The sequence below is a fragment of the Haliotis rufescens genome, unplaced genomic scaffold (genome assembly GCF_023055435.1).
Source record: "Haliotis rufescens isolate VD_foot unplaced genomic scaffold, xgHalRufe1.0.p SCAF_7, whole genome shotgun sequence".
Taxonomy (NCBI): Eukaryota; Metazoa; Mollusca; class Gastropoda; order Lepetellida; family Haliotidae; genus Haliotis; species Haliotis rufescens.
The window spans coordinates 17338466-17357019 of NW_025964361.1; the positions used below are offsets into that span (position 1 = coordinate 17338466).

At 37.1% G+C, this 18554-nt stretch overlaps 1 protein-coding gene across 5 annotated transcripts in view; it reads right to left on the bottom strand.

Annotated features, from left to right (window-relative positions):
• The window catches only part of LOC124151847 (protocadherin Fat 1-like), a 243775-nt gene that overhangs the window by 32950 nt on the left and 192271 nt on the right, over nucleotides 1–18554 (bottom strand). For all 5 annotated transcript variants that reach the window (XM_046524511.2, XM_046524510.2, XM_046524507.2 and 2 more), the window contains 4 exons: nucleotides 17047–18082; nucleotides 5478–5645; nucleotides 4701–4858; nucleotides 977–1379 (listed from right to left, as the gene is read on the bottom strand). In XM_046524511.2, the coding sequence (XP_046380467.2) occupies nucleotides 977–1379; nucleotides 4701–4858; nucleotides 5478–5645; nucleotides 17047–18082 (1765 nt within the window). The remainder of the gene's footprint in view (nucleotides 1–976; nucleotides 1380–4700; nucleotides 4859–5477; nucleotides 5646–17046; nucleotides 18083–18554) is intronic.

Sequence of the window (18554 nt, forward strand, 5' to 3'; positions counted from 1 at the left end):
TCATCACATTTTGTACAAAAATTGTAATGACCATACCTAGAATTTTCAACATGTCTGTGGTGCCATCGTGAGTGGGAACAAGCATGTGAAGTTACAGCTTCATTGGTCAAGTGGTTTTTGAGAAGATGTTTACAGAAGAAGGAAATGCATGTGAGAGAATCAGAAGTATGACCATAAATAGCTTTTTCAGTATGATTGATGTTGCCACCATAGTGAAAATTGAATTTGAACTCGAGGTGTTGTCATCATTGGTTAGAACAACATGTGAAATTTCAGCTTCATTGATGAAGTGGTTTCCGAGGAGAAGAAGATGTTTAAGAGCATTTATTTTCCATATATATTGCTGCTGGCATATTTGATTTAAAAAAAAAAGCCTCAAACAAACTTGAACCTACATTTAGTGACCATTTCACTCACTCAGGTCCTTTAAGTTTTGGAGGAGAAGACCTTGTGACCACATAAAAATTCAGATTTTGATGCATTTTACAAACCTGAATCCAAATATAGTAACAGTCATCCACACAAAATTTCATCTGAATCCATATAGCCATTACAGAGGAGAAGTTAAAAAGGTTTATGGGCTATTTAAAAAAAATCCAGTTCACAGCACTGCTCATACTGTCATTCCTTTGAATGATAAATATTAGCTGGTGAATCATATTACACATAAAATTTAACTTAGGAATGGTGCAATATAACTATATTTTATGAAGGATTGTAAAGACTGGCAAGACCATTGAAGCGTCAAACAGTTATATCAAAGGCACTTACTGGTAGTAAAATAATGAGTCAGTGGTAATGCTATGAGCATGATTGTGACCTTTTATAGGAATACATAGTTATCAGTTTGTATTTTTATTTGTGCATAACTGAGTTTCACATTGACTTTCGTTTTGACTTTCAGATCGATCGATTGATCAATCGCTCCAGTACAAGCAATGGATAAGGACAGTTCATATTTAGCTTCATAACTCACTTGGAGGAGGGTTTTTCCATGGGTCCTCTTTACAGTTGAAATCAATCCTCTCAAACAGTTGGTCCTTTGTCACCTTGTTGCTCCCTGAGAAGAGCAGTGGCATATCAAATATGCGGATATCCTTCATACAACCCTCAAAGCCATGACTGATGGCCTGATACTGTTCATGCCAGTTGACTTCAGCACCAAAGTAGATTTGGTCGGTATTCAAGTTAAGGATCTCATTTGTCCCTGGTGCTGTTGACATTGCCTTGTATTCCATGTCCAGTTCCATTTCTGCTATGCGACCATTTCTCTCAACATTTATTTTGTGCCAGGTGCCATCATTAACAGCTACGGGTATGGTGACCAGGCCTTCTCCGCTACCACAGTCAAACTTATACTGCAGTTTACCATCAGTGATCTATTGGAAATTGGACAAGATTAATAAACTGCTATCTGTACAGCATGCAAATTGTAGATTGGACAAAGCATAATAAATAGATAACACAGTATGTTAAAACAAGTGGAAAGGAAACAAACTTGAAGAATAAAGCTCTTCAGTTTAGTTATTCACATTCAGTAAGTAAAGGTTGTGTCAGATTCCTTTGACTCGTTAAAAGTAATATTTGTGGCAGTTTGACTCTTTTGTCAACATAACATTTTCGCAATAGAAATACATTTACATATAGCGCGGGAAGTCCCTACGGTGACTGGTCAAATTGTTCAATATGTCAAAATATCCAGCAATAGCAATCAGCTGTGCCAAAGAGCTACACTTATGGCTCTTATAATTTAAAATATATATAGTACAAGCTGCTGCTGCTACTAAAATATCACAATATTGTAATATATTATTCATGATAAAATAATAATTTCAGATACAATTTCTTCCGACCATAGCATCCAAATTCTTTGAAGTTGTATCATTGGGTACTTTTTACCTAAATCACCAGTAGATTGGGGGAAAAGGTTTGTACAGCTGATTGCCATTTCTGGCATATTTTACCAGAAAATACACATGGTAATCTTAATCTCTGCATATAAAACAATGCCTTGGGGGGCAGGAAATACAACTTAAATAGTATATCATCATGTCTAGTGATGTTTTATCCTATAATTTAATGTTTTTATTGACCAAGTTTGTTATACCAGTTCGATCACCTGAATTTACTGAAGGGATACGATGTGTTTTTGTTAAAGGGCATAACACTCGAAAAGTATTTTGTTTACACTATGAATCATGTATTTGTGTTAGGTGAGCAGAGCATGTACTATTGTGTTGGTCATCTACCCCCCACCTCGGTTGATCGTCTATATTGCATCATCAATTATTTGGACGGCAAAAGTAGTGTTGTGGCAAGGCATCACTGTATCCATGTAAACAATTTACATAAATTTCTTGGCCTATGGACATTTGCGATGCATCCACATTTCAATCAATTGTTACGCACATAGTTGAAGCTCTCAATGATAATGCTGAACCCATTCCACAGGCGAATAGCATAAGGACACCCCCAAACAAAACTCACAATATCTATTTACTAAGAAGGCTTTGCGTATCATTTAAATTACGGATGACATTGACAATGCTCAGCTTGCAAAATATCAAAACTTTCAGTAGTCTATTTACCTCAAAAAGAAAATATCGCGAGTTAAAAAAGTATCAGCCAAATTTCTAGGCACACAGCAACCAGAATCGGCATGCAGTCCAATATTCTTTTTACAATGTTATCATTTTGAAAATTAGATGATATTTTATGATGCAAAGAAAATTAATTTCTAAAAAAACAGCAACTTTCAATGTATTTAATTATAGACAAAAACAATCTGAATCGAAACATCATTGATTGGATGAAAGTTGTACGATCATAGTTACGGCCGTAAACAAATACATGCATCGTGATCATGTAATACAATTACAATAATTTTGTTACATCTAACTTAATTTTCTAGAATTATTTACATGGATGCATAAATCTTCGTAAAAATAAATATCATATTTTTATTGAGTTTGAACATAATTTCATTTGACATGCTTTTTGACAAGGCGACAAATGTAACATGTTTGCGTGCCTAACTCATGATTTGTCTAGTTGAAAAAGTCAACAAACGCTTAGAATAATTCAAACTATTTGATGATACACATCTGAACTAACATACATTCTAGGTAAACCATTCAGTAGCAAAACAATGCAGATTACGAAAAACAAGCAAAATTCTTTCAATATTATTTATCATTGCTGAAACCAGAAGCATTTAACCACAACTCACACATCAAGGCGAAATATGCAAAAGTTGATAAACTATCATCGAGAAAAGTCTGAAATACAAACAGTATTTTAATATCTATCATCACCTGTTTACCTGTATTAACCTGGGTAGCAGTCTTCACTCCTATGTTTTATATTTTTGTGTGATTTTTTAATCATTTTCTGACAAGGATGGCAGCTGGGAGTGACATAACATATTGATATGACATATCATATAACAACATAATATTGTTATTGGTCTATCATTGCAAGAAGGACAAGTTAGAATATTAAAGACGTTGTTGAAAACTTTTTCTGAGAACCCTGTCCTCAGAAGGATGAAACTAGGTACACGGCGACTGGATGGAGGATGTGTTGGCCCAATGTGATTTTGTACCCAAGAAAATAAGACAATAGAAAACAAGCATGAAATACTCATATCCCCTGCCAATATGACATGTCCGGTTGTCTGCAATGCATTAGCTCCCGTGAACTATGTTCACTGGGCCTTTTTGTAAATGGCCTAATTTGCAGCAGTAAAAATAGTTATTACTGGTGTTGTTTCCCATCTGCAGTTTATGACAGAATATGTAACTGTATTTGGAAAGAGTAAGGATGAGACATAAGCACAAACAACTTCTTTATCACAATTAGGATCGATGGTTTCGGTGTAGGTTCTAACACCGTTAACAAGCAAGTGAAGTACAGACTGAGAGTATGGTTGACAAGAATATATACAGGATAGAAGGCAGTGTTAATACAGTTGAGAAGGTTTAAGATCAGTTACACTGTTGTATTTGTAATGAGTTGTGTTTCTGCATAAAGTTAGTCAATGAATGCAACAACCGTGTCCAAGACACTTTTGGAGGAACATACACACAAGCAATGCAGAACTTACCAACAAGAATGGAAATGTAATCAATAATGCGAGATGACATTATGTGCCAAGTTTGGTGAAGAAATATGATACTGTTTTCAAGATCTGCTCCAGAAACGAGGACTACCGCCATTTTCAGTCTAAGTCTAAGTCATTGCCATGGAAACTCAAAAAATATTTTTTTTAAATATCCCAAACTATCAAAAGGCACCAGTTCACCACTCGACCTATCTATGTGCCAAGTTTGGCAAAGAAATTTGGTACGGTTTTCAAGATCTGCTCCGGAAACGAAATGTGACAGACAGATGGACGGCACCCATTCCTATATCCCCCTTCCACTTCGTGGCGGGGGATAATAATGAAGGTTGGGGTAATTCCACTTCAAAAACATTCCAGAAACTATCATAGATAAGTTAATGTGTTTACTTTTGAGTAGCCATGATAAATGAAGGTTTAACCTAACACACAAGAGTCTCTGGGAACTTGGTTGACTGTTGTTGAAAGAGTTAATTGCAAAATTTATCATTCCAATGTAAGGACTTTCAATGACATTTTCTGCAGAATTTTAGCCTCTAAACGATGTACTATTTTCTGTTGAGGATGCAAGAGTTGTTACCTCAAGTACACTGTAGTCTGCAATTCCCCTGGTGTTCATCAAGTTGGCATTAAGCTGCCTGGTCCTGATCCACAGCGACAGCGTCAGTTGTTTGGCAGTTTTCAGGTTAAGTTCCCATCGAGCATAGCTACGACCCATGAATGTCATTGGACGGTCCCCTAAAAATCATATTTCATAGTACTTTTAACAAGTATGTGATAACCTGTTGTGGGAAATAACATGACAACTGGTAAAACCTGACAGTTGCAGGAATAGGACCACTTTATGGAACAGAATCAAAGAAAGGTTATATATATAAGAATGGTGCCATAGCACTGTAGCTCACCTGGATAATTAGTTAAGTTGCTCTCAAAGATCTAAATATCTTCTGCAAAATACCAATGATTTGAACAAAATATTGAGAAACAAATATGATTAAGTTCAGATTCCTCAGTCTGGCAATATGACAGAAGATGTTTACAGTGCCAAATGTAAAATCTTGTAAACTATAAACTATTTCAAATAATTTCACTACAATTTGAACAAAAATAGCTGAGTAATGGCCATTAATGTATTTTTCAATGTAGCTGCCATGATCTCCAAAATGAAAATTGGATTAGAATCTCTTGAACAAATTCAGCTGCTATCCCTGGTGGGAACATGTACGTTTCAAACTTTATTTGACCAGCGGTTTCTTTGTAAAAGATGTTTACAGATGCTGCTCACACTGGACAAGCAGGCCATGACAACCTCACATAACATTCGCACAGATGAGGAAAAATGAAGTAACATAAATACCTTTGAGGCAACTGACATCAGATGGTTTGCACTGGATAGGGTCTTTGTCACATCGGTCTCCTGTTTTGCCATTTGGACACACACATACATATTTGTTGAAACGGTCACGCTCACACAACTTGTAGGAAGGACAAGGTACACCACCACACACATGAGAGTCACAGTGATCTGCAAGTGATGTTAAAAAATAGAGGAATAATGCAAGGGACAGACACACAATATCTAAGATATGCTAAGCAAGTGATTGTTGTTTAACACAGCAGTCAGCTGTATTCCATTCATATCATGGCAGTCTATAAATTATCAAGTCTGAGCCAGACAAACCTGTGGTTGATAGAATGAGCAACATCCCACTCCATCAGGGTACAATAACATTTGCTCAACAAAGTCACCTGATCCAAAAAGTCACCTCTTGCATCAAGCAATAGTGACCTGTATGCCTAATTATACAGACAATGAACATAACAGCTTGATGCAAACAAATGGTCTCAGTCCTCTAGCCGCACTTATGCTCAATGAAGTGGTTAAAGGCAGTCTTGAACCTTTTCAGTAACTTATTGCTTGGGTTTAGTTACTACAGCCTTTACAACCATCAAGGCCTCGAATGTGCAAAATCAGCAAAATGAATTTAATTGTTGAGAATTTATTTGTGGCTTCCAGTTTTGCGAATGCAGAACACAAGCATATTTTAGTCTACAAAATACACATAGGCATATCCTGAGAGGATACGACACTGGGAACTTTTGGCAACAAAAGATGGTGCAAATACAATTTTGTAACCCCCATACTGAGGTGGCTACTTAATCAGTGCTTCTAAACAGGCATGGTTGAGGACTATTATTGATCACGTTTTTCACTTTGATATTTCAAAATTGAAACATGTACATTTCTCTCATAATGAATGATGTGGTGATTGGGAAGCTGCTGATATGGTCCGAGATGGTTGACTTGCTGCATGACTTAATGGTTGAAGTCAATTTAATAAATCACAAGAACCAAAAGACATACGTATATAATTGACTATGACTGTGGACAATTGTATGAGGTGAAACATCCCGCCTCATCAAATACTCAATCAAAGAGTGCAAAACTTCAACCATTATACCAGACAGTAAATCAGCCATCTCAGCAACTGCCACAAACACCACATCAATTGGGTCATCGCTCAAATCCTCTCCAACAAGTTTCCTGACTTCATGAAAAGAAAACAAGCAGAAATAGTGCAGATTCGTCACCACAAGTCATCAATCAACACAGATATGTTTTTTTCGACTTATCCGCCAACTTTGAACTCAATAGCTCTATCTCCTTTATCCTATCATCCCACCTATATTTACTTAATTCTGTATAATTGCCTTCCTCATCATGTGTCTTCTGTCCATTTTGTTGCAATATTATCCCTCTGGCTTTGTTATTGAACCCATTCATGTTAATCTCTCATGTATGGAAAGTGTTGTCAGTGTGAATCTTTCACCTACCATATGTAATGTTCGTAATAATGAAATAAGCAACGATACATAGTAATAATACACCGACAGTGAAAATACAGGGCCCGGGATCATGAAAGTGGTCTTAGCTCAAATTTTGCTAAGCACGAATTTTGTCTTAAGTTTTTAAGATTTTGCTTAGCTAAGATTCGCTCTAAAATTGGATCTTGAAACGGTCTCAGCAAAATCTTAGCTAAGTCTAAGTCTAAGACCGTCGTCATAGGGACACACGCACGTAATATCGTACTACTGTAATCATTGGATGCCGAGGTTATTTTTCTGACGCACATTTTCCTAAGATCGGAAAAGAGAAGGTTGTGCGAGAATTGCGCTCACTCGGCACTGGATCTACCTCTGGCTATGAAATTACGCAGTAATGTAGAATATTAAATTTCCTATCTGATGGTGTAAATTTAACTGTAAATATTAAACCGGTTTGAAAAAAAGACGCTGCTAAGTTTTGTCCGAGAATTTATTCTGTGTCGAAATACAGGAAATTTCTCTGCTTTTTAGAGTACACCAATAAAAGTACTGTGCGACAAAAAAAATTATTTAGCAGCTTTACCGAAACTGTGAGCGAACAAAATACTGCCTAATATTGGAACGACATAAATATATATCAAATGGAGTTATATGAGTATGTATAACGACATAAATTCAATGCAAAAAATAGCCTGCCGTAAATGACGAAAACTGATTTACCGCTATGACGTCAAAAGGCGACAGAGAGGTTACACGCGTTCAAAGGAAAGGGGGCATAACTCGGCTATGCTTAGCACTAGTTTATTGTAACTAGGGTCACTTGGTGAGAATTAGCTGTGGGTAAGGACAGTGTATTTTCGTGGTGTTTTGTTCACGAGGAACGAAACTATTCCAACACAAATATTGATATTGAAACTGTATACGTTTAGGCATAAAAAAGCCATCAGAAATTATGAAATTATACTTCATAAAAAATGAGTGATAGCGAAATGGATGGCCCTATGTAAACCATAAATTAGTCCTTAGATTCCAACATTCTCCTGATTGTGCAAGTGTAATTTGACTAATGTTGCACCAATCTAAATGGATCACTAGCAGTATCATCAAATGTAATTAATTACTAAGAAAATGACACAATTCTATTTGACGTCATGGCTGCTTGTTTGTCTTTGATAACGTCGGAGAAAGACGACACTGGTATTTTGATTGATATATATCTCCCCTAATTTTCGTTCATGATATGGAAAAAGTCCATGTGTTTAAAACGGAATTTGACGCTTTTTCGACACAACATAAAAAGACTGCGTTTACCATGTAAATAATGTCTTGAATAGATAAACAATTCGATAATGTACAGTGTACCTTAATTGGACAAGACACGCACCTGTTTGGCATCAATTTTACGTAATCATGCAAGTACTCAAAAAATTATTTCAAACCAAACAAAATTATTATTCAATATTGTACATGTATTTGTTCATTATTATGTATTTATATTTCTCATCAGCTTGACTCAAAATTATACCATAAAAGATGCGAAAAAGCTCTCTTGGTATAGAATTAACAGGATAATCATATAAGGATAATCGTCCACCAACGGGGTACATGGCACGGGTTATATTTTAAATCTTTTTACAATTCTTGTAGAAATATAGTGAACAGTTTAATATCTTGAGGTCACAATATTTGATAAAGGATGAACCCATTGATTATATAATGCAAAACTAGAGAAATAATTCATAAGTCGTTTGTGACTAACGCGCACCTGGCGAATCGTTAGATATCACTGTTCTGTATATCAAACGGCATAAAAAAATTCCAAGACAAGGACAATTCTTCTAGAAATTTGTGCATATATTTTAACAAAAAATAATATCAATTTTCTTTAAGTTATATCTTCAGTTTAGTTATACAGCTATTCGTGGACACTGTTTATATGAAATTATAATATTGACTATTACACTCCCTATAAATACATACATGTTGCAGTTGCATTTACATTTCATCTAGTATCACTTGTCCAAAATAAATAAATATCGTATACGACACTATAAACTTATCAATTTCATGTGTAAACTTTGTTCAAACAAACAGGATATTATTAAAGCTTCATACATGTTGTGGCCTATATCTACTTATGATATCATATTGAACATTGATTAATATCCAAAGTGAAATTAAATGTGTGAAAAAATGTACACAAGACATGCACGATCTACATCATAATTGAAACTGTAAATAGCCTGCTAGGACACAATGATCGTGTGTACTTTCATTCAAGGACCTTCACCTCAAAGAAATTACCTAATATGTACAACATACGTTGACGTATGACATCACTACCGGTGACCGACTTTTACAAAATGGCGTGTTGACTGTCAACAGTACGCGGGATTTTACAAGAGGACTTTCGTTGATTCAGGGTTCGTATATACATAAAAGTGACATGTAAGTAATCAGACCCATTCTTACAATCTGTGTACTGTTATTTGTTGTTATATTTTTCATTGAAACCAACGGAAATTCCGATAAATACTGATAAATACCGTTGTCTTTGTGCGTGATTTTGCGTCAGTCATGGCGTCACACTGGACAAGTTCTGTTGAAAATATCAAATCATTGCAATGTATATATTCCCTAATTCTCCCTACGATTCTCTTCCCGTGTTTATTCTGAAAATGCTGAGCCAATGTACTCAACGAATAGACAAATGGCTTTGTTTACATTTCCAACAAGTGCACTTTTTTCAGCGTTCGTTTTCACGACTCATTTATTTTGCTTCATTACATCTAGACAATTTGTATTGGTGACAAAGACCATTTGGCATTTGATTCTAAAATGTACGAGGAATTCAAGGATGTAGGTATCGCAGCTGATTTTGAAATATACGTGATGGTATTTGCGTCTCATTACCGGTGTACGTATAATGTGATTTTGTAAACACTATCCAATATGGCTGACACAAAGCGACTGAGCAACTGAAGGTGAAAAGCCCAAATAGCAAAAAACTGAAGGAATATCAAAACTTGAATAATAGGTGGGAGACTGTGGGAACGCTGAGAGGGGTAGAATCTATGCCAGTTCATCACCGGTTATACCAAAGATGAAAAAAATGGTAGGACGACGAAATCTATATCTCTCAAAGAGCTCTTCGTCGTTGTACAGATCAAGAGGGTTGAATCGGTCTCGAAATGTCCGATGATTTGCTATTTTGTCCTTTTTAGCCCCTAGGCAACGCATGAGGCGAACAACCTCCGCCATCTTTCTTGCTACAAATTTTGTCTTAAGTCTACGCAGGGGCAGTCTTAGGATTTAAGATCAAATTTTGTCTTAGACTTAAGATATTCTCAGTGATTGAGCTTCGTGATCCCCGATTTAAGACAAAATTTGGTCTTAAGTTAGTTTCATGATCCCGGGCCCAGGACTCACAAGGTCAAGAAGGGTCAAGGGGGTATATTTCCATCCTGTGGTCATCTTGCACATGTAGTTACACATTTAGAGAATAAAGTTATTTTAGATGGAATTAAGTTGCACAAGTGTATGTTGCATTTTACGATCAGTCTTGCATCATTTGTGAATATTATTTTGTGGTCGAATACAAAATCGAATACATCAGATTTAGACACAGTTTCTTTTGCTGTCAGTGTATGTTACTGTAACATTAAATCAATCAATCAATCTTTATTCATAAATACTGAAGGGACTCAGGCCAATAGTACAATTTGGATGGAAAGTGACTTGTACCTTTTAAGTAGTTAAGTTAACTCTACAGCAGAGTATTTCTAAAATTCATTGCATGAACTGCATATGATGTTAAAATGTTTTAGTACATTAATATTTTCTGTCGACATCAATTTGAGAAATTTATAAATATCTGGTGTTCTGTACATATAAGGGCACAAGTGTTCTCTACGCAAATGTTCTAATTCTGGACATATAAAGAAAATATGATAGTCATTAGCAATTTTGTATGTGGGGCAAAGCTTACATACTCTCAATTATTTTGGTACTTTTGTGTACCTTCCTTGTTCAATCTAAAGGCTATGAGAAGAACATCTTATTCGTGAAAAGAATTTTCCAAATTTAGGGAGAAGTGATTTCAAAAGATACGCTTCAGTTTTAAACTGGGACTTGAACATTATAGAATTCACATTTTGGTTATAGAAGTATCTCGTTTCATTTCTGAATAAAAGTATCCTTCAGTATTAGAGAGAACATTTGAATATATTGATCAGGATATTTTATGTTTTGACTTTACAATATATACCAAAAACCTAGTTCATTAAATCATGAATCAGCCTAAAACACTTAATAATAAAAATAATAAAAATAATAAAAATAATAACAATAACAACAATAATAACAATAATTATCAATGAGATTCCTCTATAATTACCAAGATCATTTACCAGTCCATGTTTATGTAGTGGAATGATTACACCAACTGATCAAACTTTGGGGAAAGTTGCATTTGCAAAAATTGAATTGAAATTTTTAAATATTGTGCAACTATAGCAGGCTATTGTTTGAAAAATTCAGATAAAAATTATTATTTATTTATTATTATTCTTGAGCAGTAAATACTTGAGATAATTTCTTCCTTTGTGATGTGTGAATCTAGAATATCTTGTACAATACATTTACCACTTTCATCGTTTTGCAAGTGGTCATCTACAGATATATCTTAATTATCTATTTTGAGGGAAAATAATGTCCTAAAATGATCACACCATGTGCCTAAATCTATATTGTTAACATCATGCATTTTTGCATTAAGGTTCTTCAGTATTCCCAAATGGCACTTTTCATCGGAAATATAATTTTTGAGGTTATCCAGCTGCTTGTTATTGTATTCTGGCATTTTAAGTTTAAACTTGTTATTATACACAGTCCTTGCACAAATGTAATTTTCTAATAAATTTACATTTTTGGTTTTACGAAATATATTCAGACATCTACATCTTTCCATTTTTGAGAAACTAACTTTCAGAATCAAACCATATCTTGTCAATAATACAACCTCTAACTTTTCTCTTCAAACACATACCAGCATGCCAAATTTCTTCAACTAGACAGCCAACACTCTCATCAAAAGCAGAAAGTTCTGTTTCCACAGCTTTTGTTACTAAATTCTGAACCTGTTCTGATAATAGAACAACCTGGTATTGTTCCAATTTGTGATCCCATACATTTGAAGGTCTAACTACTAGATATTGAACAATAGTTATCATTGTTTATGATTCTAAGAATACTATCTACATGACGTCATTGCCATAAATCCTGTATTCTGGCTGCAGTCACACCATACTAAAACTTTCAGGTTTTCAACTGGGGTCCCCTTCACTGTCAACTATACAACACTATTTGTCCAAAAAATAGCAATGTCAGCTCACAGCTCTTACATGCGTAAGGCAGGTAAATCCTCAATTAAGTATCCCTCTATCTGGAAATCATAATTTGGTATAATTCTTACATCAGTTCAAAGGTCTTATCTACCGACTTGTAATGTTACTTCCAGTCTAAAACTACGTCATTCTCTTTTATGACGTAATTTGGACCCTAATGACGTCTTTAATGACATCACTTCTGGTATTAATGACGTCACTTCCAGTCTCATTTCTCTTCCAAATGTGACGTCACTTCCAATCATCAAGTTAACATTATGATGTGATAGACCTGCCCTGGGCACAAGAGACAGCAGCAGAAGAAGGCATACTCACCTTAGGAACATGTAGGTGAAACTTGAGGTCAATGATGCCAGACTTATGGCGAATGCTCTAATTTCATGAGCGGAGCATAATCCCTAGTGGGGAGGAGTGTCTTGGGCCTGATGATATACTGAGACTATCGTGGTCTTGAGCCAGCCTTGACCTTGGCCTTAGTTATATATATCTTATTCAGAATGAGTCTTGCAAGAGATGAAGAGGCTTTTCCGATGTGGACAATCCGTAGAAGCGGGATATAATTTAAGGGCTCTGATAGGACAAAGAAAAGTCGGTCAGGATGGTCCACCATAATGTCTGTGTCCCAATGGGCATGGATAAGAGGAACTCTGCTTTCTGATATTTCTAGAGTAATGTAGCGGAAGCAAGAAACTTGTAAGGCGGTATGAGGAGGGCCGAGATTACCGCTGAGATTACCACTGAGAGGTTCCATTTTGGGAAGGTATGAGGAATATGGACATCTTCTAGGAAAAACTAACTCATAAGCCGATCCAATACAGGATGACTGCCGATCAATAAACCGTCATGATGGAGAATGGAATGAATGAATAGCAGTTCCAATATCCCTCGATGGTTCCGTAAAGAAAATGGTTATTTTGATGGAGATGTAGGAGGAAGATGGCAACCATGGGGATGGGGATGGGGATGGGGATGGGGACGGTGACGATGACGGTGATGTTTCCTAATCCCAATCGTCGTCGCCACTGGATGAACTTTGTCCATCTGTTGTTGTAAAGAAGAGAGGAAGACGGTCCACAGGTGGTGGTGGTTCCCTATGTCGATGTGATCCAGGAGAATCTGTCCGGATGGGAGGTCCATTCAGTGGATACGACCCTGCCATGTCTGGACAGGCTATCCACGAGGATGTCTAGTTTCCCTGGTATATGTCTCGTTTCCATCCAGTAAGGTAATGAGTCGGCCAAATTGAACAAACGTGAGGTCTCCATTATCAGAGAGGTGGACTTTGTCCCGGCCTGCTTCTGTATGTAGGCCACAACTGCAGTGTTGTCCATGGAAAGAAGAACAGAGGAGTTGGTGAGGAGATCCTTCCAATGTTGGATTGCATAGAATATTGCCCTCATCTCTCTGCATTTGATTTGGAGAGCCCGTTCCGATTCCATCCATAGACCCTGTATCTGGAGGTCTGCTAGATGGGCGCCCCAGCTCTCAGGCATTCGTGAACAGACGATGTTCTGGTGGGCGAGGGATAATAGGAATGCCTGTCATGACATGATTTCGGCAAGTCCACCACAGGAGGTGATTGTGGAACGTGATCAGTAAGGGAATTAAGGTGTCTAGAGGGAGGTCCTGGATACCGTTTATGCATGCCTGTACACGTCGTAATCGTAAACATTGCTTGTGGGTCAGATCCTTAAGTGAGGTAAGCTGTCCGAGGAGGAACATCCACCATCGGATCGTGAGAATCGTTAAGGTCAAGGCCTCGGTGATCGTGTGACTCATAGCAGTAAAACCATCTTCTGGGGGACAGAGTAGACCCTCCTGGAGAAGGAAGCGTGCTCCGATGTAAGATAGGTCAGTTGCTTCAGGTCCCCATGGATGACTGATATGGAATCCCTTCTGTTGTTTGCTGCTGTGAAATGTCCAAGTTTTTGAAGGACTGGAAAGATTCCTTGCTCATAAAGATGTACTTCTTACAGGGTGGTTCTTGGAAGGTGTAATCTCTTGAGATGTCCCTGTATCTCTTCGATGATTCCTTAAAGAAAATGGTTATCCTGATGGAGATGTAGGAGATCGATGACATGCATGCCTTTGAAGTGACAGCCTTTAAAAGAGTGGGTATGAGATAGAAGGGGTTTAAGTTTGAGGCTATGGATGAGTCACACTTGATCAATGCGAATCGGTACAGTGTTGTCTGCCAGAGTCTTGTTGTACTCTGGGAGGAGGGAGGAACAAAGAGGCGTACACCGGCTATGAACCAATTTATATAGGCACTGGGAAGAGGAAGCTTTGTACTTGGATTCTTGACCAGCTTTAAGAAGTCTTTATCCAGTACCCATGTCTCCGGTATTGGTGGTCGTGGGTCTGATATAACTTCTTCAGGTTGGGGAGAGGCAGCGTGTCATCATACCTGAGTCTGTGGAGATTATCATAGGTGCGGTTCACTATTCCCTGTGTATAGCTCTGCTCAGAGTGTCTGATGAATGTGGGATGACACAGGGGCATGGCAGCCCACATATTCTGGCATCAACGATGGGCTGGACTGATCTGTGTGGGGAGTCAGATTAGGCATATACTGATATATTGCATCCAGTAGGTCTACAAGGATAAAGGAGTACCAAATTACCGTGGTGGTTGAGTTTCTGAACGAGTGTTGGAGGCTGCTGGGGAAGTCTCATCATAAAAGTCAGGCTCCGGACGGTTAAGTAGAACGCATGGTGTCCGTGCGACTCTTCTTCTAACGGCATCCATGATTCAGGTAATAGTTGCAACGGTATGGGGATCATGGTGTTGAAACGTCTGCACCATGTGGGTACTGCCATCATGAAGGGTCGTTAGGGTAAATAAACACAATCACAACCAATACAATACACACCTGGATCAAGCCCAGTAACCAATATATTCTAATATACCAATATAGTATAACAAAATACTGAAAGTAGAGCAATGAATGTGACCACAGCTAAGTGCTAGAGAGCATGTCTACTTTTGTAGGGCGTGTTGACTCTAACAAACACAGAAAGAAGTGAAGATTTTCCCGCCTTATGCATGTAAGAGCTATGAGCTGCCGGTGCTATTTTCGGGACATTCAATGTTGTATAGTTGACAGTGAAGAGATCCCCAGCTGAAAAAACTGAAAGTCTTAGTTTGGTGTTACTGCAGCCAAAATACAGGATTTATGGCAATGATGTAATAGCGGGAGAGGATACGTAAGAATTATAAAATCTTGGACACATCTTTCCCCATCATTTGCTGCACACAAAGTGACAGTAATAGGTAAGTGTGAGGATTCTGCTCTACTCGCAATAGTAAAATCTCTACATTGGTAAAACAATTAAGACAAACAAATAACATAATCTATAACACTTGCCCCGTTGTGGCAAACAAACGCAAAATCACCTATATCCGAATCTGACCAACATCAACCATTCATAATCTGAATGTTGAAAACTGAACACAGGAAACAACATGATCATAACCTTGAATATTCTCATCAATATTGTCTTCAAGGTACAATAAACAATTGTTTGACAACAGTATCTGGATATATACCAAAATGTAGCTATAATAGTATATTAAAGAAGTTATCAATAATATATGATGACTTTGTCATTGCCAACTGAAACAGCAAATGTGCAGACTCGCTCGCCTATTTTTGTCCAGCTTGCCTCGCTGCCACAACTTTCATTTCTTCGGGTTTCATTTCTAACTAGCATTTTTCCAACTGGGTCTTCCCGTTCTCAGGGAACTAATGTTCGAATCTGGCGGTAACTGACTATGCCATTTGAAACAGCTGCCTTCTCCCAGACATATTTGTTTCGGCTCGTTACAGTCTGTCTGTTGCAGTTCTTCTCGCCTGTTTCCTTGATTGACAGGTCCCATGAACTTTGTCTTAATCATACTCTCCATTGATTGGCTACTGACTGTGTGGGCGTGTCAAGTTATGTGCATAAATTAAACAATCATCTGATTCATGTTACGCCACAGTATGTATTCCTACACCGTGAATGTTTATCAATCTCGTCATTTTTGTCTGCTTTTTATATAAACAACTGTTTTGGTTAAACTATTATATGTTTTCGTTGCCGAATTTAATTATAAGCATTGACAAACTGTATGAATCCGCATAGCGGATTCTTACAAAAGTTTGCACATCGGTTTTTCGATTCATACCTCAATGAACCGAAAAAAATACAGTCAATCCTTAATTGTACTTTCTGTAAGGGATGCATGTTTTAATAACAAAAGATTAATATTAATTATTATGGTGAAACAAAGTAACAATCAACTGTTCACACATCAGTGATTACTGATGATTCAGTTACAAATATTCAATGTATTATAACAACCCACGTGATTCTGACTCAAAAGATGGAAAAAGAGTTAAATTGGAAACAGTTACTATACCTGGAAGAAACTATTCTGACATCTTCTTTATGAACTGGCTGCTTATTAAAACAACATTATTCTCAGTGTAGCTTTTTGGTCTTTACCAGTTAGTTTATCAGTTATTATGTATGCAACAGTTTGATGAGTCACCCTTTTTAAGATTGACCAATCACTAAAAATACCATGGGTCTTGTTATTTTTGCAGTCAAAAAAACATTGACATAAATAAGCCAAATAACAGTTAGTTAGAGGGTTACTTTACCCATGAATTTTAAGTTATTTGAGAAGTATTTCTAGAATTACACTTACCTCCTTGGCAGATACACTGGTAACTGTAGTAATGTCTTGCAGAGACAAAGCTCTCACCACCAACAATGACTGGTGTTAGCCTGCTGTTGTCAAACACAACACTGCCAACACAGGTGCCCTCTGTGCATGTGACATCTGCACAAGTATCACTGAACACCTTGATAACTTGCACACCAACAGCTGACTCAATGCGTTGTGCTGCGCGCAGCACTTTCTTCCTGAGGGAGTTTTTCTTGAAAAAACGATCTCCAGATTTCCTCACAGCAAACAGAACATCAAGATTACTAGATGTATCTCTCTTCCATCGTCCAGGAAATCTTGGGCCTGTTGCTGGTTGAACATTTATTATTTTGATATTTCGTGCACTGACATCAAGTTCTCTTTTAAGGGTGTCCTGAAAATCTTTCTTGCTGTTAGCAAAGAATTGTTCAGGTATCATATTTGCAAACTGGATAGTAATTGCATTGTCAACCATTTCTTCAGATATTGATACAACATCAACAGAGACTTGAGAAAAACTTGTAAACTTTCCATCACTAACACTGATATTGATTTCATAGTGGCCAGCATCGAGTCCAAGTAGTGCAATAACATTTCCGTTGTGGCGATCAACATCAAACAGATAACGGTTATTGGAAACAACCTGGAAGATAACTGTATCATAGGGATCATCATCTTTGTAGTCTACTTTTCCAATGACACCTCCTGGAAACTTATCCTTGTATGAACTGATAGTAATGGACAAATTCCGCACGACAGGGGCATGCATACTTTCATCAACCACATAGATGGTGGCTGTAGTATCAGCATACTGACTTGGTCTTCCACTGTCATATACGCGAACTGTCAGTTCATATGTGTCTCTTAGCTCTTTGTTTAGTTTTCCAGCTAGGCTCAGCTCCCCATCATTACTCATATGAAATTCCCTATTACTGTTTCCACTGATGATATCGAAATCAAAAGGAGGCCCATTTTCTACCAAATCAATATCTGTTACCATGAACATCAGTATGCTGTCACCAGTTCGACGTCCTTCCTGAAACATATTTGCAGTAATACTGTGAGTAAACGAGAAGTATAATATGAACATCTATTGAAATGCTATTATCTAGTACTTATCAGTCTTGTCAAAGAACATATTTACATATATTTCAAAGAATAAATCAATCATTCAGCATTGTACTACTGAAGAAACATAAGAACGTCGCTACTGACTTCATTAAGCAGAATAAGCTATAACATAGCAGTGTGACAAAACTGGGATTTATCATGCACTGTTCGTAAACATGCAGGGAAATAGGAGTGCATCTACACAATAAAATAGCTTTTGTATCCTGCTACTGGTATACTCATGCAAACTATTACAGAACAATATAAAAACTCTCATAATATCATTCGGGCCATGTAAATGCATTCACTGATGTTCATATAAAATTCAACTAAAGCAATGGCACTAAAGCTCTATTGATGTTTTTGCCATGTTGACTACTTCAAGCATGTCAGCGTGC